Source organism: Schistocerca gregaria, chromosome 7 (assembly GCF_023897955.1).
Source record: "Schistocerca gregaria isolate iqSchGreg1 chromosome 7, iqSchGreg1.2, whole genome shotgun sequence".
Classification (NCBI taxonomy): domain Eukaryota; kingdom Metazoa; phylum Arthropoda; class Insecta; order Orthoptera; family Acrididae; genus Schistocerca; species Schistocerca gregaria.
Window position 1 is genome coordinate 388,993,867 of NC_064926.1, and position 21,638 is coordinate 389,015,504.

The 21,638-nt window shown below is 37.5% G+C and overlaps 1 protein-coding gene across 1 annotated transcript in view; it reads left to right on the plus strand.

Annotated features, from left to right (window-relative positions):
- LOC126281184 (electron transfer flavoprotein-ubiquinone oxidoreductase, mitochondrial) overlaps positions 1 to 21,638 on the plus strand; it is a 111,186-nt gene that overhangs the window by 9,316 nt on the left and 80,232 nt on the right. The window contains exons 3-5 of the mRNA XM_049979884.1: positions 1,330 to 1,482; positions 9,521 to 9,679; positions 15,601 to 15,797. Coding sequence (XP_049835841.1) covers positions 1,330 to 1,482; positions 9,521 to 9,679; positions 15,601 to 15,797 — 509 coding nt within the window. The remainder of the gene's footprint in view (positions 1 to 1,329; positions 1,483 to 9,520; positions 9,680 to 15,600; positions 15,798 to 21,638) is intronic.

A 21,638-nucleotide genomic window follows, 5' to 3' on the forward strand; every position in this document is an offset into this window, starting at 1 on the left:
GACGGGACGAGGTCCTCCTTACTCGTCTTCACATAGGTCACGGCCCTATGATGTATGGCTTCTTGACCCAGCGAGAGGACCCTCCAATGGGTGGTGCTTGTGGCGTACTGGTTACTGTGCACCACATTTGTTGGACTGTGCTTTTATTTTCTGATTGGCAGGTCATGGTGGATTTTCTGACAGATCTGCTCTGTATTTTAAGTAAAGTTCAAACAAATGTTGTTAGAGTTTCAAAGTTTTTTGAATTCTCCACCATCTTTCCCAAGATTTTAGGGAGATTGTTTTAATGTGTTAACTGGCTGACTGGCTCACCTGTGTTTTTTGTAAGTGGTCAGCTAGTTACATTCCCCTGTGCCTTTCTTTTAGCTCCTTTGTAGTTTTACTTGTATTTATGAGATAGTGTGACTATAGCCAATTTGAGTGCATGAGATTTTAATGAGTGTAAGGGTGCTGATAACTTCGCCGTTGAGCACTCATAAACTTCGACGACACACATACAAACACATAGGAAAAAATGTATGGCAGATTTCAGGAAGAATGTAATAATTCATGTTACTATGAAGACAGGGGCTGTTAGATATTATAATTAATCATTTATTCATTAAAGGATCATTTTACAATGCTTTCAGATCTGATGGCTTAATATAATGAAAACATAAGCCATAATTACATACATGTGAAAAAACCACATATATTTAATGAGAAGAGGACGGTACATGTGGTTGGCTTTGGTCTTTTTGTAGGAACAATCTAGGCATTTGCTGAAAGTGATTTAGGAAAACTACTGAAAATCTGTCACAACAGCTGGAGAGAAGACGAGTCTCCATCTTGCTGACTATGAGGTCCTTGACCCAACAAATGCAATGCATCCCTCAGTTATAACTAACATACAGAACTCAAGACACATGCCTTTTATCAGCAGTTCATCCATTTGAGCCACACAACTACAACCTGAAGACAGTCCTAAAGCTTTGTCTCGCTTCTAGTTCCTGTTTAGCCGTTCCAAACTGTATGGTGCTGTTTGTCCAACAACTAGAGGGACACAACACTCTGAAGATTCTGCTTCTCCACAACATCATGGTTGTTACACAGGTGAAATTTCTTTATCTTAAGCAGTGTAAGCACTGCAGGGAATATCTGTTAGGACCTGAAACTTATATGCTGAGCGACTATGACTGAATTCATTAGTTTTGACTAGTCACAGATGGTCACACAGTTTCAAATTAAGGAACATATACTGTACATAAATTTGTAGTTTTGTTAAACACTTAGAGTATTTCTCCTCATTAAAGAATTCCTTCAGCTTTTCTTTTAATTCATGTTACACAGATGTCAATATGGAACGCTATGTTGATGAGACAGACATCCTCATTGTTGGAGGTGGTCCAGCTGGAATGTCTGCGGCAATCCGCCTAAAACAGCTGGCAGAAAAAAGTGGAAAGGAGCTTCGAGTAACTCTCGTAGAGAAAGCTGCAGAGATAGGTGAGAGAATATGCTTTTCTTTGTTTTTATCTTATTTTGTACTAAATACCTCTGACCAGATTACTGACATGTTTCATTTGACATCATTATAAACTGTACATAATGTTATATTATAGTTATCTGTAGAAATTAGACTTAAGTTTTAAATACAATAGCAGTGCCTTTCACACAGCAAGGGACTGGGACCTAGGTATTTTCAAAGAATAATACTAGCAACATTTCAGCAGGTCAGCTATAGAAGGTCATAGATTAACTGGTAGAATGATAACACACGTATAGGAAATTGAGCACTTTTTTAGATTTTTAAAATTAAATTTAATGAATGGAAAGTCAATTAGTGTGGCATATTAAATGATAGTGGATCATGGTAAATAGGTTGTATAACTTAATTGTTGATTGGAACATGACAGTGATCTGTTTCCTAGACTTCAAACAGTTTATTATGCAGATATGGAAAATTGTAGGAAAAACGAAGAATAGCTAGTAATACAAGGTATAACTTTTTAAATAACAAAGCTAACATAATGGTATCTACAAGTACGACTAGAACCTCACTTTTTATTGTTTCAGGATTTGGTTTTTGATTTGCTACACTTTTACTGAAAAAAAGGTGAAAACTTGTTTGTAATCTAATAAAATATTGCCAACAAATTATGTTATATTTTGTTACAGCATTTATATACACTGACACCTCACAGCAACCATCTTAAAAAATGAGTGTTGCAAATATTAGTATTTGCTTTTTACAACAACAACAATTTAGGTTTAGTTTCTATTACAGTTGAGTATCTTCTCTGTCAGCCTTCACTAGGCCACATTATCTGTAAGCCTAGAATATTACAACTGTCTCTAATAGAAGTTGTGCTACACAGAAGAATAATGACAATTATGTAATACCCTTCACATAGAAACAGGAAAAGGATAGTGAGAGGGGAAAAAGAAATAATCCGAGGAAAGAGAGAAACACCTGAAATTGTTTATCCAGAGTGGCTGTTTAAGTGTTCTCTTGTTAAGTGATGCAATAACCTGACAGAGGAATCGACGGTGAATGGGAGTAAGATGGGTGTACATCATGGGGATGACTCCCATCAGGTATTGCTGGAGGGCAGCACTGAATGACAAAGTGAAGCCGATTGTCCAGGGACTATTCAGAGGTCAAAAGAGAGAGAGAGGAGATGAAAGTGTGAGGCTGGTGGATTGAAACTGGAAGGTAACGCTGGTGGAGATTCAAAATATGATTTTCATGATTTGATTTCATGTGTGGCTATATTTTTGTATTTTTTTTATTTTTGACAGATGTAAAATTGTATTAAAATTAACTATTGAACATTAAATGTTGTAAACATATTGACGAATGTGAAATAATGGAAAAAATTTCAAAAATGGTCAAATTTTTTAATGACTATCGGGCAATTTTCTTCTAATTTTTGTGATTAATGTCACTAAAGGAAAAACACTACTGTCATTAAATTAACCCTAAAAGTATTCTTATGCTGCTTCAATTTTTTGGAAACTTATTTATTAGCAAATAAGTGTACTGAACACTATTAACATTTTTGCAATTGTCTAAAGTTAGAAGTTATAGACTATCAGATTATTCTAAGTAATAAATGATCCATATTTACCCATGTGAGAGGTTGGAAACCCTTTAAGTCAAGATTGCACGTGAAATGATTTGTATTTGGATGGATTAGTAATTTTGGCTAACAATCTAGCCATCTTCAGACCTAAGGTATAAAACAGATTTTCTCTCGTATTAGCAGCATACAACAGCTTACAGAACTGATCGTAATACTGTAGCAGTGTTCAAAGGTAGACATGAATTAACTGCAGAATACACACCATAAAACATTTCTGATTAGTGTGATGCTTGTATGGCTTCACTCATTGTTGAAATATCCTATAAAACTGTAAATATACATTAATATAGGCAGTGAAAATAAAAAAGAACAGTATGTGTGTCAAGAACTATCCCAGTAAAATGACTAAAATGAAAGGTATCGTCTTACCAAAGAAATTATGTCTTTAAAACTTCGTAACATAGATTCTCAAATATATGTTGCTGTAACGCAATAGGTGTGAACAGTATGGCACCTGATGCCCATGACAGTGTTGTAGAAACGCAAAATTCAGATTATGCATAGTATACACGTGTGTGGTGAGTACTGTTGTGGGACTAATGGCCACTAGGTTTTGACATTTTGCTTGAGGTGAAGACCACTAAATAGCATTAGCAGCTGGTTGTATAATGTACATAAAATCTACACATTGTAATAACATTTTAAGGAATAAGATGCAGTTGTATTTAAAATTAAACACTTTTGAATACATTATGGGAGTGGCAGTGATCAATGTGTTACAAATATTTACTATTAAAAACAGTCTCGATCACGATTTATATTTATTAAGGTGACCGGTTTCGACCACTGCTGTGGTCATCTTCAGACCATTGACTAGGAGCCTCTTTCAGCTGGAAAATCACAGTAGTGATTCTCCAGCTGAAAGAGGCTCTTACTCAATGGTTTGAAGATGTCCACAGCAGTGGTCGAAACCGGTCACCTTAATAAATATAAATTGTGATCAAGACTGTTTTTAATAGTAAATAAAATTAAACAACTGGCATCAGTACAGCTCATCTTATAGTTAACCCAAGCAATATAATTTTATGTAATATGTTTATCATATTGATATTTTACAATGAATTGTTGGCCTTCATAAAGTATCAATACTATAAAGTAGTACATGAAACTACATCGCTTGGTTTATATGATGTCAGGAGATTCCTATCATGCTAATTATTATCATTAAATTCATGTTGGTTTAACTACAAGACAAGATGTGAGGACTTCAAGTATTAAAATTTAAATGCCATTATATTTTGTTCTTTATAACGCTGTCAGAATGTAGATTTTATGTAAGTTATATAGCCAGCTGCTAGCACCCTCTAGCAGTCTTCGCCTCAGGCAATGTGTAAAAACCTAATGGCCATCAGTTCCCATTTCACTACAGCACCGGCCACATGTGTGTATACTGTGTGTATGCTGAATGCTGCATTTCTTGAATGATGTAATGGGCATCAAGTGACATACTTTTCACATGTACAATGTTACAGCAACAAATACGGATTGTGTCAGTTGCTAAGCTTTAACAGTTTTGGTGATATGATACCTTTTACATTTAGTCATTTTAGTGGGTAATTCCATGTGCAAATATTGTTCTTTTATTTTCACTGCCTCGTCTCTATATTAATATACATTTTCCGTTTTATGGCCATTGTTCAGTTGCATTGGCCAAGTACAATGAAAAGCTGTTTTTAACTATGCCATGTACGGATGTTGTCATTTGAGGAAGATTCTAACAATTTGTGAAGACATAATGACACAAAAACTAATCAAGAATGTTTTCAGTACATATTATGCGATTAATTGGTGCATATGTTACTGTAAAAGTAAGATGATTTACCAGTAAAACCTAACATTTACCATCGCCTTGTGGTAACAGCTCAAAATTTCTTATTATATGCATGTCAACGATTGTAAGGTCATCTCAGAGACTTTAGTATTGGTGTTTCTTGTGCTGCAGCTTTGCATCAGAATGATAGATGTTATGCGTAACAGAATTTGTGAACTTTTAAGTGAATCAGTGATTAAGGAGGAGGACAACAACTTTTGTGTAACTACTGAGCAATATAATATTCTGTTAAGTGAAGTAAAAATACAAAAACCACTGTTGATAAAAAAAAAAATATGTTCAGTACAGGTGTTTGAAACAACATTATGATCTCAAAATTGGAGGTGATGAGAAACTCATAGTGTCTGCTGGAAAAGGAAAAAAATTGTTACCACATTTGTTTTGATGAACTGTTTAACATAATACTGGAACCCACATTGCTATAGGCCATGGCAGCTGAATTCGAATGATCCTGGAACTGAATCGTAAGTACAAGAACATGACTGTTGATTTGCTCATTGCTTATACGAGGTTACATGAACCTTCAAAAACGAAGAAACTGAAAAGGGGTGTATAAATCATTTGACAAAATCTGTTAATTGGCTATCCTCTGAACACTAACATCTAAAAGGGCTGATTAAGCAGGATTTCACCTTTTGGATATTTTCACTACCTTCGGTGCCCCAAATATGCTTCATTCTGATGATGTCAGAGAATTTTGTAAATAAGTCCTCCAAATTTAATTTAGGTTGTGGAATGATATAAAAATTGACCATGGGAAGCTAAGGCAAAGCCAATCTTGGAAGATCAATCAAAAGAGCAAATAAAGATGTTGAAAATATATTATCAAAGTGGATGGAAACAAACAAAACTTCAAAATGGTGTGAGGGATTAAGATCTGTGTTAGTGATGAAAAATAAGGTTTATCGTGAAGGGATGGGATTTCACTATATGAAGCCTTATTTGCCACTCCAATGAAAATGGGGCACTGCCAACTCAGTTTTTCCAAGTCATTTAATAAATAACGTAAACACAGAAAAACATCTGGAAATGGTGTTAAAACACTAAGACGACTGACTCACAAGATAGGAAAGATGGTGGTAGAGGAATTGATTCCAGTGAATTAGTACTGGAACAGAAGGAACACAAGTAGAAATAGGGTTGTAGCAGATAAGAAGTACCAGAGATGGGTTTTGATGACTGTTAACACCAAGGCACTGGCACAACTGATGGTTGTGACAGGATGCAGACAACATCCAACCGTGTTAATAAAGAAGGTCTTCAATTACAATCAAAGAAAATTAAACCAGTGTCAAGCAACAAAATTCCAAAACCTTCATTTTGACAGAAAGTGAGAATTAAACTAGGCTACTAGACAAAGGCCACATGAACATTGATGCATCAATAATAGCAGTGGAGATAAACATTCACAGTGATGAATTTTATCAGCTTGGTACCAAAGTGGACAAACTGAAGTTACTGCACAGTAGGAACATTTTCATCACTGTTGAAGAAGTAGGAAGAGAATAAATTAGTGTACAAGAAGTGATTGCCAAACTATCTTTCATTGGAGGTGAAGAGTTCAGAACGTGCAACAGTATTAAAAAATGTTCAGCTAAAAAATGCTTGTGCAAATTGTATTCCTTGTTATATAATTTTAAATGCCACAATAGTCAACTCTGTATGTAACAAAGATTAACATTTATAAGATAACATTGTTATACACTTTTGTATAATTTTTCCACTTCTTTTAATATGGCATACTGTTTTTTTTATAATCACACTATAATGCAAGAATATTTAAATAATGTAATTTTAGGATGAACACAAAACAAATTCAATAATTCATTTTTAATGAATATGGTTTTACCAGTTTGCATGGGTAAATCCTAAGATTTGTCAACGTCTCTTAGAGAAAGTTCAAAATCTATGCATATAGTAAGAAATTTCAGACTATTACCACACTTCAATGGCAGATGTTAGGTTTTATCAGTAAAACTGTAGGATTTGCCAGTCCTCTTACTTTACAGTATCATGCATACTATAAAACCCTGCTACAATAGTATGTGCAGTTATGTAAGCTGTTGCATGTTGCTAACATGAGAAAAAATGTGTTTTGCATTTTACATCTGAAGATAGCTAGATTTTTAGCCATAAATAGTAGTACATCCAAATAAAGAAGCTTTCGTGTGTGACTTTGACTTAAAGGATTTTCAGTCCCTATCGTGAATATAAAAAATTTGTAACAGATCACCTATCTTCCAGTTGATGATGTCACCAAACTTAACAAATGTTTACATGAATTATCACTTTCCCAAAGAAACAGGCAGTTGAAAAAAGAAAAAAAGTACAAGAACATGGGAAGGTTCATGGTAGTTGTAGAGTGTGTTAATTATTGGTTATATTTTCATGCAGTTTAATTAATTAACTTTGGGGGCTATTTGAACTTAATTTTGACTGAATGACTAGTATTTTGCGGTATTTTTTCTATATTATCATTATTTAGTCAAAATATGAATATTCATTCAGTTTCAATTGAAAGTTGGTTTTTGGCTTGGAGTATCACACACTTTTGGGGAAAAAAGATTAACTCTAGGTACTTACACATGCTTTCAGTTGCTTGGGCACAGAGTTGAAACCAAACAGAATGTATGACAATATCACAATTGTTGAACAGTTAGCGTTACTTGTAACTGTGATTTGCAGCAGGACATAAGATCACAAGGAAAATTAATAAGAGAAACATTGGTGGACTGTTCTCAGAATTCCAGTCAAGTAACTGCATTCAATTTTTGATCAATTTCTCTGAAATGTGGGACATTCCTTCTTCATTTTTATGCCAGTATTAATATTCCTAGGTGTACAGAACATATTGATTCGTTCCTCTGTGACATTCCATTTACACAAAGTGTAGCAAACTTTTAGAGTCAGAATTATATGAACTGCACAGTACTCTAAATTCATTGTTTTCAGATTAATGGCAACAAACAAATATTTTTTTGAGTTTTTGATGAGCAATGCTTGTGAGGCGTGTTTGTAAATTGCTTATTTTTCGTAACAAACACTTGCCTCTCACATTCACATTAACAAGCAGAAAAAAATGAACAATCATCTGTGATGTGTCTACTGTGGAATTTACCATTTATATAAAGTAACTGTCCTGTATCAACCACTTTCAAAGAACTGTTTAACAAGAGTCAATTATAAAAAAAGGCAGATAAACCTTACTACCATACACAAGTTCAAACATCCCATGAACCTGAATTAATACAAAGTATGCCATATTACTTTTAACTGATATGAAGTAAGTGAAAACTGAAAGACCAGGGGAGGCTGTTCCAATAAGAAAACAATTTTGTACGTCAGCTGGCACTTTAGAACACATGACAAGAGAAACATTTGCGGGACCAAGATACAGTAAATGACATATACTTAGTACATCACTGACATGTCCGCCCTCGGTAGCTGAGAGGTCAGCACGGCAGACTGTCAATCCAAAGGGCCCGGGTTCGATTCCCGACTGGGGGGACTGGGTGTTGTGTTGTCCTAATCATCATCATTTCATCCCCATCGACGCGCAAGTCGCCAAAGTAACGTCAAATTGAAAGACTTGCACCAGGCGAACGGTCTACCCGACGGGAGGCCCTCCTCACACGACATTTCATTTCATCACTGACATGTTAATGTGATATAAGTTTTCTGCATGGTTGCATAGTACATGACAAATAATAAATTATGCAGGAGAGTGACACAAAATAATTAACAAATATAATGTTATTGGAACATCAAGTCCACAAATCCTATGTGAAATCTCACAAGTTCTTACTTAAACAAGTATAGTCACAATTACTTAATAATCATAACATTATCAGGTGACCATGAATTCACAGCATAATTGTAAATATAATACTAAAAAAGCAGTACACAATAAGAATTACATAAAAATTGTGTGTTAACAAATAGAAAAATTTAAACACTAATAATCTTCTTCAAGTGCTAAATCAGTATATGCATTGAATAAGAGAGTAAAGAAAATAAATTACAGGAAACCCAAAACTTCCATTAACAAATGCTGAATATGAGCTTCCATAGCCACCTAAAATGCTATTCACGTACTGGTAACTAAAACATTAAGTTGAGTGAAGGTTGAATTGATTACTGCTCTGAAGCTGTCTGCCTCAGTATTAAAATCCTTTACTGAAGTTAATGTGGTAAATGTTTCATCCAGTACATAAATGAAAGTTAAAAACTGTTTTTAACTAACTGCTACTGACTCATTACCTATGACAGTATCCACTGACTACAACTTGTAAGTCATGACTTCCTTGCACCCCTTATGAAGCTGAACATAATATAAAAATTTATCTTGCCACAGGATGGGAGGGGGAGGTTATAAGTAGCACTTAATATCAAACTAGAAAGCAATAACAAGTTACATACAAGCTGTAGAATTTGGTTATCAGTATAAGATAGGTAGCCGGATTATAAATAAAGTTGCCTTGATTCTGAAATACTCCTTACTTATCAGACAGAAAATGGTTTTAATTTCTTTCTGCTACATAAAACTGTTGATTTGTTTTATCTACAGGAGGTCATATTCTATCTGGAGCATGCATTGAACCTGTAGCCCTTGATGAGCTTATACCTGACTGGAAGGAAAAGGGAGCACCTCTTAATACACCTGTTAAGGAAGACAAATTTGCTTACCTTACAGAGAAAGGGAGGATACCAGTCCCCATCTTCAGCTGTAAGCTACCTTTGATTCTTTATGCATTGCAATTAATGTAGTATTCATAATGCAAAACAGCTCAAATGTGAGCAAAGTTAAAATAATTGTAATATTATTTTGCTATTTTCAGTTCACTCATGCCATCCATATATAATTTTGGCAGTGTCAATTAATTAAACATGTATATTAACTGTATTAAAAACAAGGCCATTTTGGAGCAAATATGTGGTTACCAACCACTGTAGAAGTTCTCCCTAACACTTACCTACTTTAATTTATTTTCTATGTATGATATAAATTCTACAAAGATATAATTATCTCCAAGAAATAGTCCCAATTCAATGTGTTTTAAATTTGCAAAAGAAATTTTATATTTGACAAAAAGTAAGACAAATTGATATGTCATATTATTATAATAATTTTTTTGATGGAAATGTGGTAAACTAATTGCATCACATGCCAGCTATGCTGCAACTTCCTGCATTTTATGTAGGTATGATAATTAACTACATCTACAGCTTGAATAGCCACTACTAACACATGGCTAACCAAAAGCTTCACCTTCTACATCTACATACATACTCTGTAAGCCACCGTATGGTGTGTATATGGTACCACTATCATTCATTTCCCTTCCTGTTCCACTCAAAAACAGAGCAAGGGAAAACAAACTGTTTGTATGCCTCTCCATGACCCTATTTCCTCTTATGTTCATGGTTCTTACACAAAATGTACCTTGGTGGTGGTAGGATCATTCTGCAGTCATCTTCAAATGCCACTTCTCTAAATTTTCTCAATAGCTTTCTTTGAAAAGAACATCGCCTTCCATCCAGGGATTCCTATTTGAGTTCCTGAAGCATTTTCATATTACTTGCTTGTTGATCAGACCTATCACTAACAAATCTAGCAGCCCATCTCTGAATTGCTTTGATGTCTTTCTTTAAACCAAATTGGAGGGGATTCCAAACACTTGAGCAGTACCCTATTTACTCGAATCTAAGCTGCACTCAAATCTAAGCCGCCCCTAAAAAATGAGACTCAAAATATAGGAGGAAAAAAAAAAAAAAAAAAAATTCGCGAATCTAAGTCGCACCTAAAATTTGAGACACGAAATTCAAGGGGAGAGAAAAGTTTTAGGCCGCACCTCCAAATCGAAACAAAGTTGGTCCATTGTAATATGAGACACAATTTAGGTCAAATGAATGACGATACAGCTACAGTAGTTTGGTTCGAGTCGTAAGCTTAGCAGTTAAGCTTTGCCAGGTAGTCACTGCTATGCGTCAGGCGCTCCGCCCGTATTTATACGGGTACCCTTCCTTTTTCACGTGCTTCATCTGGTTTGAATCGATTGCTTATTTTGCTTTGATCTGATAAGTGCCGTTTTCTTTGTTATAGGTGTTTACGTCACTCTGAGCTGAAAATGCATTACTGTACTGTGTCATGCATTGTTTGTCGTATTCTGGTAGTGCGTGTTTACGGCCTGTCGCCGCACGCGACATGGCTTGCTTTTGTGCGCACTACCGCTGATTAAAATTAAAAAAGAGAGAGAGAGAGAGAGGAATCGTCTCATTAGCGAAACAATAGCAAGAGACTGCTATTTGTTGTTACTTACACTGCTGCTTCATTTCTGACTGTATCACTATTAGGCATAAGAGTAATATGAATATAAACATGACACAATACGTATATTCTTCAGTGTTGTCTCACTCTAGTTTCATAGTTTATTAGTTAGACAGGATTTAAATGAGATAGCAGCAAACAAGAAAGAATACATTGCAAAATGTTTATATTCATGGTGAAGAGAATACTGCATGTGATTCACATTTCATCAGGTTCCTATTAGCAACCATTTCTTCTCACAGGTAGGAAAAAATTCAGAACGTAGAGTTGGCCATATTGACAAACATCCCAAACAGTCTTGCCAGTCGGATTTTCGTAGCACATTGAAATTCTGCTACATTCAAAGATGAACAATACGGAATTTATATTTACTTCATTGGATAATGTATGAAAATGCAGTGGTCGAAACTCGGGGCGGAGAAAAAGAGCTCGTCTTCCACTTTTTTAAAAAAAATTTATTTACTGACGCAGATGTTTTGGCGCCAGTATTTATCTTTGTGCATACAAAGCATGCCTGTGTAGTGCTACATATATTCGACGGCAGAAGTTAGTTGCGGCGGCACCTACCAACATTTTTCAGAACTTCCGCTTGCTTTGCACTCGATTCTAAGCCGCAGACGGTTTTTTGGATTACAAAAACCGGAAAAAAGGTGTGGCTTAGATTCGAGTAAATACGGTACTCATGTTCTATATGTGGTTTCCTTTACTCTCCTAAAATTCTCCCAATAAACCAAAGTAGACAAATGCAATCCTTAAATGCACATTCTATTTCATATTGCTTTGCAATGTTAGGTCTAGATATTTAATCAACCTGACTGTGCCAAGTAGCACACTACTAATGCTGTATTCAAACATTATGGGATTGTTTTTCCAACTTATCTGCATTAACCTTCTTCTTCTTTTTCTTCTTCTTCTTCTTCTTCTTCTTTCCCATTTATAGCTAGCTGCCATCATTAGCACCATCCAGAAATTTTGTCTAGGTCATCTTGTATCACTCAACATAACAACGAAAACAATCAATTTTTGACAATATAATGTAATTGGATAGATAAAAAATCTACTCACCAAGTGGTGACAGCAGACCAGAAAAAAAAAGTTTTGCATATGCAAGCCTTCAACCCCCCAATGATCAGTATTTCTTCTTATTCAGTCCAGTAAGGCTCTCCTGACTCAGGGTTTTGGGTCACTTTTCACAGCTCTATCCTTTTCCTTAAACCTCTGCAGTCCTTCCCTTCACCCCTCTTCCTACCACTGCAGCCCTTCTGCCAGGAGGGCGAGCCACTGGCACTGGCTCCTGCCACTGCTTGATAAGTAGATTTTTTTTTATATATCCAGTTACACTGTATCACCCTACAGTCACTCACTGACATCATCTTCCCATACATCTCATCATCAGACAACAGCTGCACACTTCCTCATGGATCTCCTGACAATAATGTCTCTGAGGAACACTCACAATCAATGACAATGTATTGAGTCCTATTACTTAAGAAGTCTTCAAGCCACTCACGTATATGGTAATCTACGCTGTATGTTTGTACCTTCGTTAACAGTTTGCAGTGGGACACTTTGTCAAACCCTATTTCGAAATGAAGGAATGTGGACTCTGCCTGTTGCCTTTCATCAATAGTTCTCAGTATACTACATCTATGTTCATTCTTCTCAAGTCACCATATGGTGTGTGGCAGAGGGTTTGTTGTACCACTGTTAGTCATTACCCTTCCTGTTCCACTCACAAATAGTGCAAGGGAAAAACAACCATCTGGTTGTTGACCATGGTGTACATCACAACAATGATGCCTGTAACATCTGCTTAAAAGTCAATGCTATTAGACTTTCTTAACCACGACATCAACTCCACCCAACTACACAGATTTGAATTATCCCTACACCACATTCTCTATTTTTTCGTACTCTATAGCTCTGGATTAAGGCTTCATTAGTCCCCATCTACAGCCATTATCTTTCTACTTCCTTGCCTTCAGCCTTTATCCTCTCTTATTATTTTCCATCCATGTGCCTTCAGTCGTCCATCACTCTCAAACCTTCCTGTTCTTTTCTTTACATGTTTCTTCCCTCTCCTCTAATCAATTGCATGCTTCAGTAACATCTCATCAATATCAATGAGTAGTACTGCCATGGCACAGATGTGGACAGGGTGGGAGATGGAGGGGCAAAGAAAGAAAGAGAGAGAGAGAGAGAGAGAGAGAGAGAGAGAGAGAGAGAGAGTTTTCTGTATGCATTATGTGCCATCTGTGATTCATCTGTAGGTACAAATGACCCACAAAAAAAGTATATAAACCATGCTGTGGTGGTTTCTGGCCTAGTGTGAAACCATTCAGTTATTGTACTGGGCAGAGTTTGCTTATGCATAATGCTGTAAGCAAGGATTTGAACTCATTCTGCTTGCTACAGCTTTGCACATAAAAACGGGCTACTCACTTCACTTCTTGCAGCCCAACTGCTTTAGTAACTGGAATCTGTCAACACTACATACTTGTACTACATGCTGAAGGAAGTTGACTTTAACCAGCAATAAACAAAAAACCCTCTAGTGTGCATTATCATTAAAATGCTTAGTGAAAAGTACTTTTTGGAAAAGCCAGCATTTACATCATCTTTTAGCAGATTTTTTTTCCAGTGATACATTTCCTTTTAATCAGAAATGCATTTTATTAATGAAAGTCAGCACTGCCTTGGCCGAATTTCAGTGTACTTGTTTATTGGTAAAATACCTTAACTTTTTTTTTCAGTTATGGATTTATGTAAACTGTAGGGACTGGAACTCTCACGACACGTGATAACAACTTTTAAACCACAAGCTATGAGCATTTTGCTCACAGAAATTTTAAAACACATGATGTTTTATCAACAATGTGTACATGGTTCTTGTTCATTCAATAGCTCGGTTTTACAAGTTCATGACCTGCACAAACTATTGTCATTTATCAGCACATGGGTGAGGAGGAGAAGGTGGTTAGTGTTTAATGTCCTTGTGACGAAAAGGTCATCAGAGATGGAGCACAAGCTTGGATTAGGGAAGGATGGAGAAGGAAAGTGGCTGCGCCCTTTCAAAGGAGCCATCCCAGCATTTGCCTGAAGCAATTTAGGGAAATCACAGAAAACATAAATCAGGATGGCCAGATGTGGTTTTGAACCATAGTCCTCCTGAATGTTAGTCCAATGTGCTAATCACTGCACTACCCCGCTCAGTCAGCACACAGGTGTTGCTTGGAGAGGTCAAGGTCAGCTGGTTGGGCCAGTTGCCATCATGCAGCATTCAGCTCATTGAGCCAATGTCGGCATTAAGTATATTATGTTTTGCTATTAATGTATTTTAAAATGTAATTTTCTGTGTATTGCTCTTGATTATTTATCCCTTTTTTTATTATTTTCAGTGGCTAAGTATATATGACATGAATAAACCAACCTTATTTTATATTTTTATTGATGGATAGACAAGAAAAAATAATTTTGGCATAGCCAGACGAAAACGTGCATATAAGTACAAACCAAAATCTGACTCATCCTCTACAGCAAGTTACCAATGACACTGGACTTTCAGATGCTGAAAAACACAGTGCTGTATGTCATGTCTGTTCAAGACATGAAATTGAAACACAAAAAATTCATGTATTCATTGGCCTAAATTTCTGTGGGATGAACATGCTGTAACATTATATGATATGCACAAAGTTCAGATATATGAGAAATACTTGTTAAGTTTTTTTTTCCATTAGTGCTTTAGAAGACAGGAATTTTAACTGTACTAAGGTTATTGATTGCGAATTGCATAAATATACAGATTGTTTTGCACTGCAAATAAATAATTAAAATAATAAAATCTGAGTTTTATTACAAAAATTACACTAAAACATACTATAAATTTACATGTATTAGGTACATTTCAGACTGCTTTCTGAGTGTGAGCAAAATGTTCGAAATGTGACTGATTGCATAACTTTTAAAAACACAAGTTCTTGCGGGTTAAAAACACAATTAAAAATACGTGTGTCCATGAAGTAATTCACAATAGAGAATAGTAAGATCCTGTTTATATGTGTATCAAGTTTTGGTAATCGGTTTTGAATTGTTTTTTTATTAATTTTTTTTAATGGTTTAAACTGTGTGAAGATATTTTTAAAGATATTTCTGTAAACTTTCTAGTTTTGCCATCCACTTGCCAAAATATACTGCCTTTATTTCTGTTCAGATTCTATTTCTAATATATATTATATTTTTAAGTAGAGAGTTTTTTGATTTCACAAAAAGCTTTTTATAATTTATTGTGTTAGCAAGGCAGCGTGTGTGTGTTACAGGGATGCCAATGTACAATCATGGCAACTATGTTGTCAGGCTGGGTCATGTTGTTCGTTGGCTTGGGGAGCAGGCTGAGCAACTTGGTGTTGAAATGTATCCTGGGTATGCAGCTTCAGAACTGCTGTTCCATGAAGATGGCAGCCTTAAGGGTGTTGCTACAAATGATGTAGGAATAGCAAAAGATGGTTCACCTAAGGTAAAAATATGTTTAAAACATACACACACAAATTGTGCCGCACCATGGTTCGGAACCCATGTTGGATTGTAGTTGATGAAAAAGTTTACCTTCACTGAATATTAGCTTACACAAAATACAAATTAATAAAAAAGTACTAGCAGCCCATTCATTCTTTACACGGCCCAGTTCCCCATGATAGTAAGATGTTACTGCCACCTCCAATATTTTTGTAGACTTTTTCTTTTTCCTGCTTGCTATTCATCATTCAGTGACATACCTTCAAAATCTCACACTTTGTTTTTCTGTTTCTTTATTTGCCATCCATATTTGTGGTTTTGGTGGCCGGCCCTTGGGCCTTGAAGGCCCTCTTATTTTTTTTTAAATTAAAATAAATGCTTTCCTCTGTTAATTATTTAATTTTAATCACATGGCATCTGTGTCAGGAACACGTCAACATACTGTAACATAAGCAGAACTTGAAGAAATGCATTTTAACTACAAGCTGTTATTATCTGAACCTCAGTATTCACTGGTTTCATTGGAGGACCATCTTCACAGGACAGCTGCCAAGAGCACAAAACGGAGTAAGTAATGTACACGAAAAATATGAAATAAAACAATAAAATGGGTGCATAAGCACAATGTCTTCACGGATAATGACAAGGGAAAAGTGGATGAAATGAATACATAAACCATTTTCTTTTCCGGCTGGTAGAGCATCCAAAACTTCATAATTGGAGTAAGAAGAGAACACAGTATGTTTGACAAAAGTCTAATAGAGACGTACTCAACATAGCAACACTTAACACAATGATGTACAAAAAGGCAAGAAACCAAAGAGGTAAGAACTAGACAGTGTAGTCTCTGTAGCAAAGTCAAAATCCATATCAAAACACACTTTGTCGAAAAATATTAAGGTTCATATCTAGAACTAGTTGACAGCTGATAAACGCTTTACGGAATATCTTTGGAAGACATCTTAGTCAACATACAATGTAAACAACAGTAAAAGTGAAGTAAAAGTGTAGAGGTGTAGTGACCAGTAACAGTCATGTACAATTTAAAAAAAAAATTATGCAGCTGTGAAAATATAATGAACTAGTAGCGTATTCACAATATGGCAGTCAACAATTGTGTAAACAAGATTATAATCTTATAAATGACAAATAAAAGTGTCTTATAGGTAAGGTCTATAAAGAAGTACAAGCTTGAACTATAACCACATACTTAGGTTAACACAACAAGAAAGAAGGAAAAACATACACACATTCTCATGTAGTTAACCATCTGAAATTTCATGCTGTGTGGTTGTTCACCTGCAACGATGACCACTTATGGTGTGATTCTATGTACTTATTACTTATGTCATCAATTGCAGGAAGTTGAATACACAAGAATGAGTGTATAGTTTCACTTCTTACTTGTTATTAACTTAGTAGCATGTGCAAAAACCCCCCATTCACACTAAACCTCCAGAAATGTCTCAGTTTAGCTGGTGAGTCTAGAGACAGTGGCATAAAGGGTATACAGCATAAGTGGTCATGCTTTTCCACCCTAGTTTGGCAATAATTAAGCCAGTGAGCTGCCATGTAAGAATTCTTACTACTTGTTCTCTGGAGATGCTCTTGTAGTTTTATGTAGCTTTGCAGAGCCATAGCAGTGTCATCGGATTCTGGAAGTGCAGTACAACTGTCTACGTCTTACATAATGAAGTGGGAAATGTTTTATGCAAATAGTTTTTACATGGGATGCCTTTATGGTGTGTTTATTTAAGAAGCAGGGTAAACTGAACTTGTTCATACCGGTTATAAGTTAACTATAAAACAGCACGAGAGCATGGCCTACAGAGTAACTCAGTTGAAAGGCATCCTCTCGATAACTGCCAACTATGGATCACAGTCTTTAACTTGAGCATACAAATGGTATACGTCTTCGGTTATGTATTTATTAACTAATTAATGGAAAATCTCATATAAAGATGTGAAACACTTACTAACAAAGAGATAGAGGGGCTGGCCAGTACTTACCTCAACTCAGTACAGCCGATAGAAACACAAAAAACAACCGAAAATTTAAGTTCCTAGCTTTCGGAATAAATGTTCTTTCATCAGGGAGGAGAGAGGGGAAAGAAAGGGAAGAAGGGAAAGCGGATTTAGCTATTCACAACCCAGGTTATGAAGCAACAGGGAAAGGAAAACAGGGAGGGTAGCAAGGATGGAGGCATGGTTGTCAGAGGGAAGCCAAAGATATTCTACTGTAGGTACTGTGCCAGCTTCAAACCAAAGAGGATGCATACAAAAGTAAAGAGGTGTATAGTATAAAGATGTAGGATGAAAAGATGCATGAATGGCTAAAGAGGAAAGGGAAAGAGGAGAAGACTGAAAAGTAAATGGGAGTGAGGTTGTTTTAACGTAGGTTCAGTCCAGGGGGATGGCGGGATGAAAGGATGTGCTGGAGTGCAAGCTCCCATCTCCGCAGTTCAGAGGGACTGGTGTTGGGTGGGAGAAGCCAAATGGCACATACGGTGTAGCAGGTTCCTAGGTCACTAGAATTATGCTGGAGGGCATGCTCCGCTACTGGGTATTGGACATCTCCTATTCGGACAGTTCGTCTGTGTCCGTTCATGCGCTCAGCCAGTTTAGTTGTTGTCATACCAATGTAAAAGGCTGTGCAGTGCAGGCATGTCAGCTGATAAATGACATGTGTAGTTTCACACGTGGCCCTGCCTTGAATTGTGTATGTTTTACCAGTAGCGGGGCTGGAGTAGGTGGTTGTGGGGGGGATGCATGGGGCAGGTTTTGCACTGGGGTCGGTTACAGGGGTAGGAACCGCTGGGTAGAGAAGGTAGTCTGGGAATATTGTAGGGTTTAACAAGGATGTTACGGAGGTTAGGGGGACGACGAAAGGCAACTCTGGGTGGTGTGGGGAGAATTTTGTCAAGGGATGATCTCATTTCAGGGGTTGACTTGAGAAAGTCATATCCCTGGCAGAGTAATTTATTGATGTATTCGAGGCCAGGATAATATTGGGTGACAAGGGGGTGCTTCTGTGTGGTCTGAGGGTAGGAATATTGTTGTTGGACAGGGAGAAATGTATTGCTCGGGAGATCTGTTTGTGGACAAGGTCTGCAGGATAGTTGCGGGAGAGGAAAGCACTGGTCAGGTTATTGGTGTAATTGTTGAGGGATTCGTCACTGGAGCAGATACGTTTGCCACGAATACCTAGGCTGTAGGGAAGGGAGCGTTTGATGTGGAATGGATGGCAGCTATCAAAGTGAAGGTACTGTTGTTTGTTTGTGGGTTTGATATGGACAGAGGTGTGGATGTGAACTTCAACAAGATGAAGGTCATCATCCAAGAAGGTGGCTTGGGTTTTGGAGAAGGACCAGGTGAAATTCAGATTCGAAAAGGAGTTGAGGTTATGGAGGAAATTAAGGAGTGTTTCTTCACCATGAGTCCAGACCACAAAGATGTCATCTATAAACCTATACCAGGCCAGGGGAAGCAGCTGTTGGGTCTTCAGGAAAGCCTCCTCCATGCGGCCCATGAAGAGGTTGGCATAGGACGGAGCCATCCTGGTTCCCATGGCAGTTCCCCTGATTTGTTTGTAGGTCTGGCCTTCAAAAGTGAAGTAATTATGGGTGAGGATGAAGTTGGTAAGTTGGATAAGGAACGAGGTTTTTGGAAGATCTTCGGGTGGGCGTTGGGAGAGGTAGTGCTCAAGGGCAGAGAGACCATGGTTGTGTGGGATGTTTGTGTAAAGGGATGTAGCATCTATGGTCACAAGAAAGGTTTCAGGTGGGAGAGGAGTGGGAATGGATTTGAGGCGTTCTAGGAAGTGGTTTGTGTCCTTGATGTAGGATGGGAGTCTGCGGGTGATAGGTTGGAGGTGTTGGTCTACCAGAGCTGAGATACGTTCTGTTGGGGCTTTGAAGCCTGCTACAATGGGACGGCCAGGATGGTTCTCTTTGTGGATTTTGGGTAATAGGTAGAAGGTAGGGGTACCTGGCTCAGGTGGAGTGAGTAAGTCTATGGAAGCCGTTGTGAGGCCTTGTGAGGGACCTTGGATTTTTAGAATTTTCTGCTGCTCAGTCTGGATGGAGGGAATGGGATCCTGGGTAACAGCTTTGTAGGTTGAGGTGTCGGAGAGTTGACGCAGTCCTTCTGCCACATACTCCACACGGTCAAGTACTACAGTTGTGGAGCCTTTATCCGCCGGAAGGATTACAATAGAGCGGTCTGTTTTCAGCTGCTTAATGGCACGGGATTCAGCTGGGGTGATGTTGGGGGTTGTCGGGATGTTCTTCAAGAAGGACTGAGAGGCAACACTGGATGTGAGGAATTCCTGAAATGTCTGCAAGGGATGGTTTTGGGGGAGGGGAGGAGGATCCCTTTGAAAAGGCGGTCGGAACTGTTCTAAACAAGGTTTAACACTGGGTCTACCTCCGTAACATCCTTGTTAAACCCTACAATATTCCCAGACTACCTTCTCTACCCAGCGATTCCTACCCCTGTAACCGACCCCGGTGCAAAACCTGCCCCATGCATCCCCCCCACAACCACCTACTCCAGCCCCGCTACTGGTAAAACATACACAATTCAAGGCAGGGCCACGTGTGAAACTACACATGTCATTTATCAGCTGACATGCCTGCACTGCACAGCCTTTTACATTGGTATGACAACAACTAAACTGGCTGAGCGCATGAACGGACACAGACGAACTGTCCGAATAGGAGATGTCCAATACCCAGTAGCGGAGCATGCCCTCCAGCATAATTCTAGTGACCTAGGAACCTGCTACACCGTATGTGCCATTTGGCTTCTCCCACCCAACACCAGTCCCTCTGAACTGCGGAGATGGGAGCTTGCACTCCAGCACATCCTTTCATCCCGCCATCCCCCTGGACTGAACCTACGTTAAAACAACCTCACTCCCATTTACTTTTCAGTCTTCTCCTCTTTCCCTTTCCTCTTTAGCCATTCATGCATCTTTTCATCCTACATCTTTATACTATACACCTCTTTACTTTTGTATGCATCCTCTTTGGTTTGAAGCTGGCACAGTACCTACAGTAGAATATCTTTGGCTTCCCTCTGACAACCATGCCTCCATCCTTGCTACCCTCCCTGTTTTCCTTTCCCTGTTGCTTCATAACCTGGGTTGTGAATAGCTAAATCCGCTTTCCCTTCTTCCCTTTCTTTCCCCTCTCTCCTCCCTGATGAAAGAACATTTATTCCGAAAGCTAGGAACTTAAATTTTCGGTTGTTTTTTGTGTTTCTATCGGCTGTACTGAGTTGAGGTAAGTACTGGCCAGCCCCTCTATCTCTTTGTTAGTAAGTGTTTCACATGTATTTATTAATATTAACATTAATTGGCAGTGTAAAATTACTGAAAGGTAGTATGGTATTGATGACTCGGAGGCTCCCTCTAATGTCTGAGTATTAAAGGACTACTTTCATTAGCAAATATTTATTAATAACAATTATGTGATTCACACCAAAATAAATGTGCTTTACCTACTCTGCTGATGTCACAAGTGATTTCTGCATCAGTTCCAAATACCACTGGCTATGAAAGCACGAAATGGCCAACCGCCTGTGTTAGCCAGTGTGGGAACATACAGCTTGCTCCTTACTCTGTCCATACAGCAGTGCTGATACATTCACTTCATGTATGTGAAACAGCAAACTAGAAATAAAGTAAACTGTGTTCTTATCTGCCAAGAAGAGGTACCTTACATGCCCTTATAGTTCAAGCTTGTAGTTCGAGTTTATACAAGACATTTATATTTGTCATTAATACAATATTATAATATTATATGTTTTACTATTCAAAGTGAGTATACTACTAGTTAAT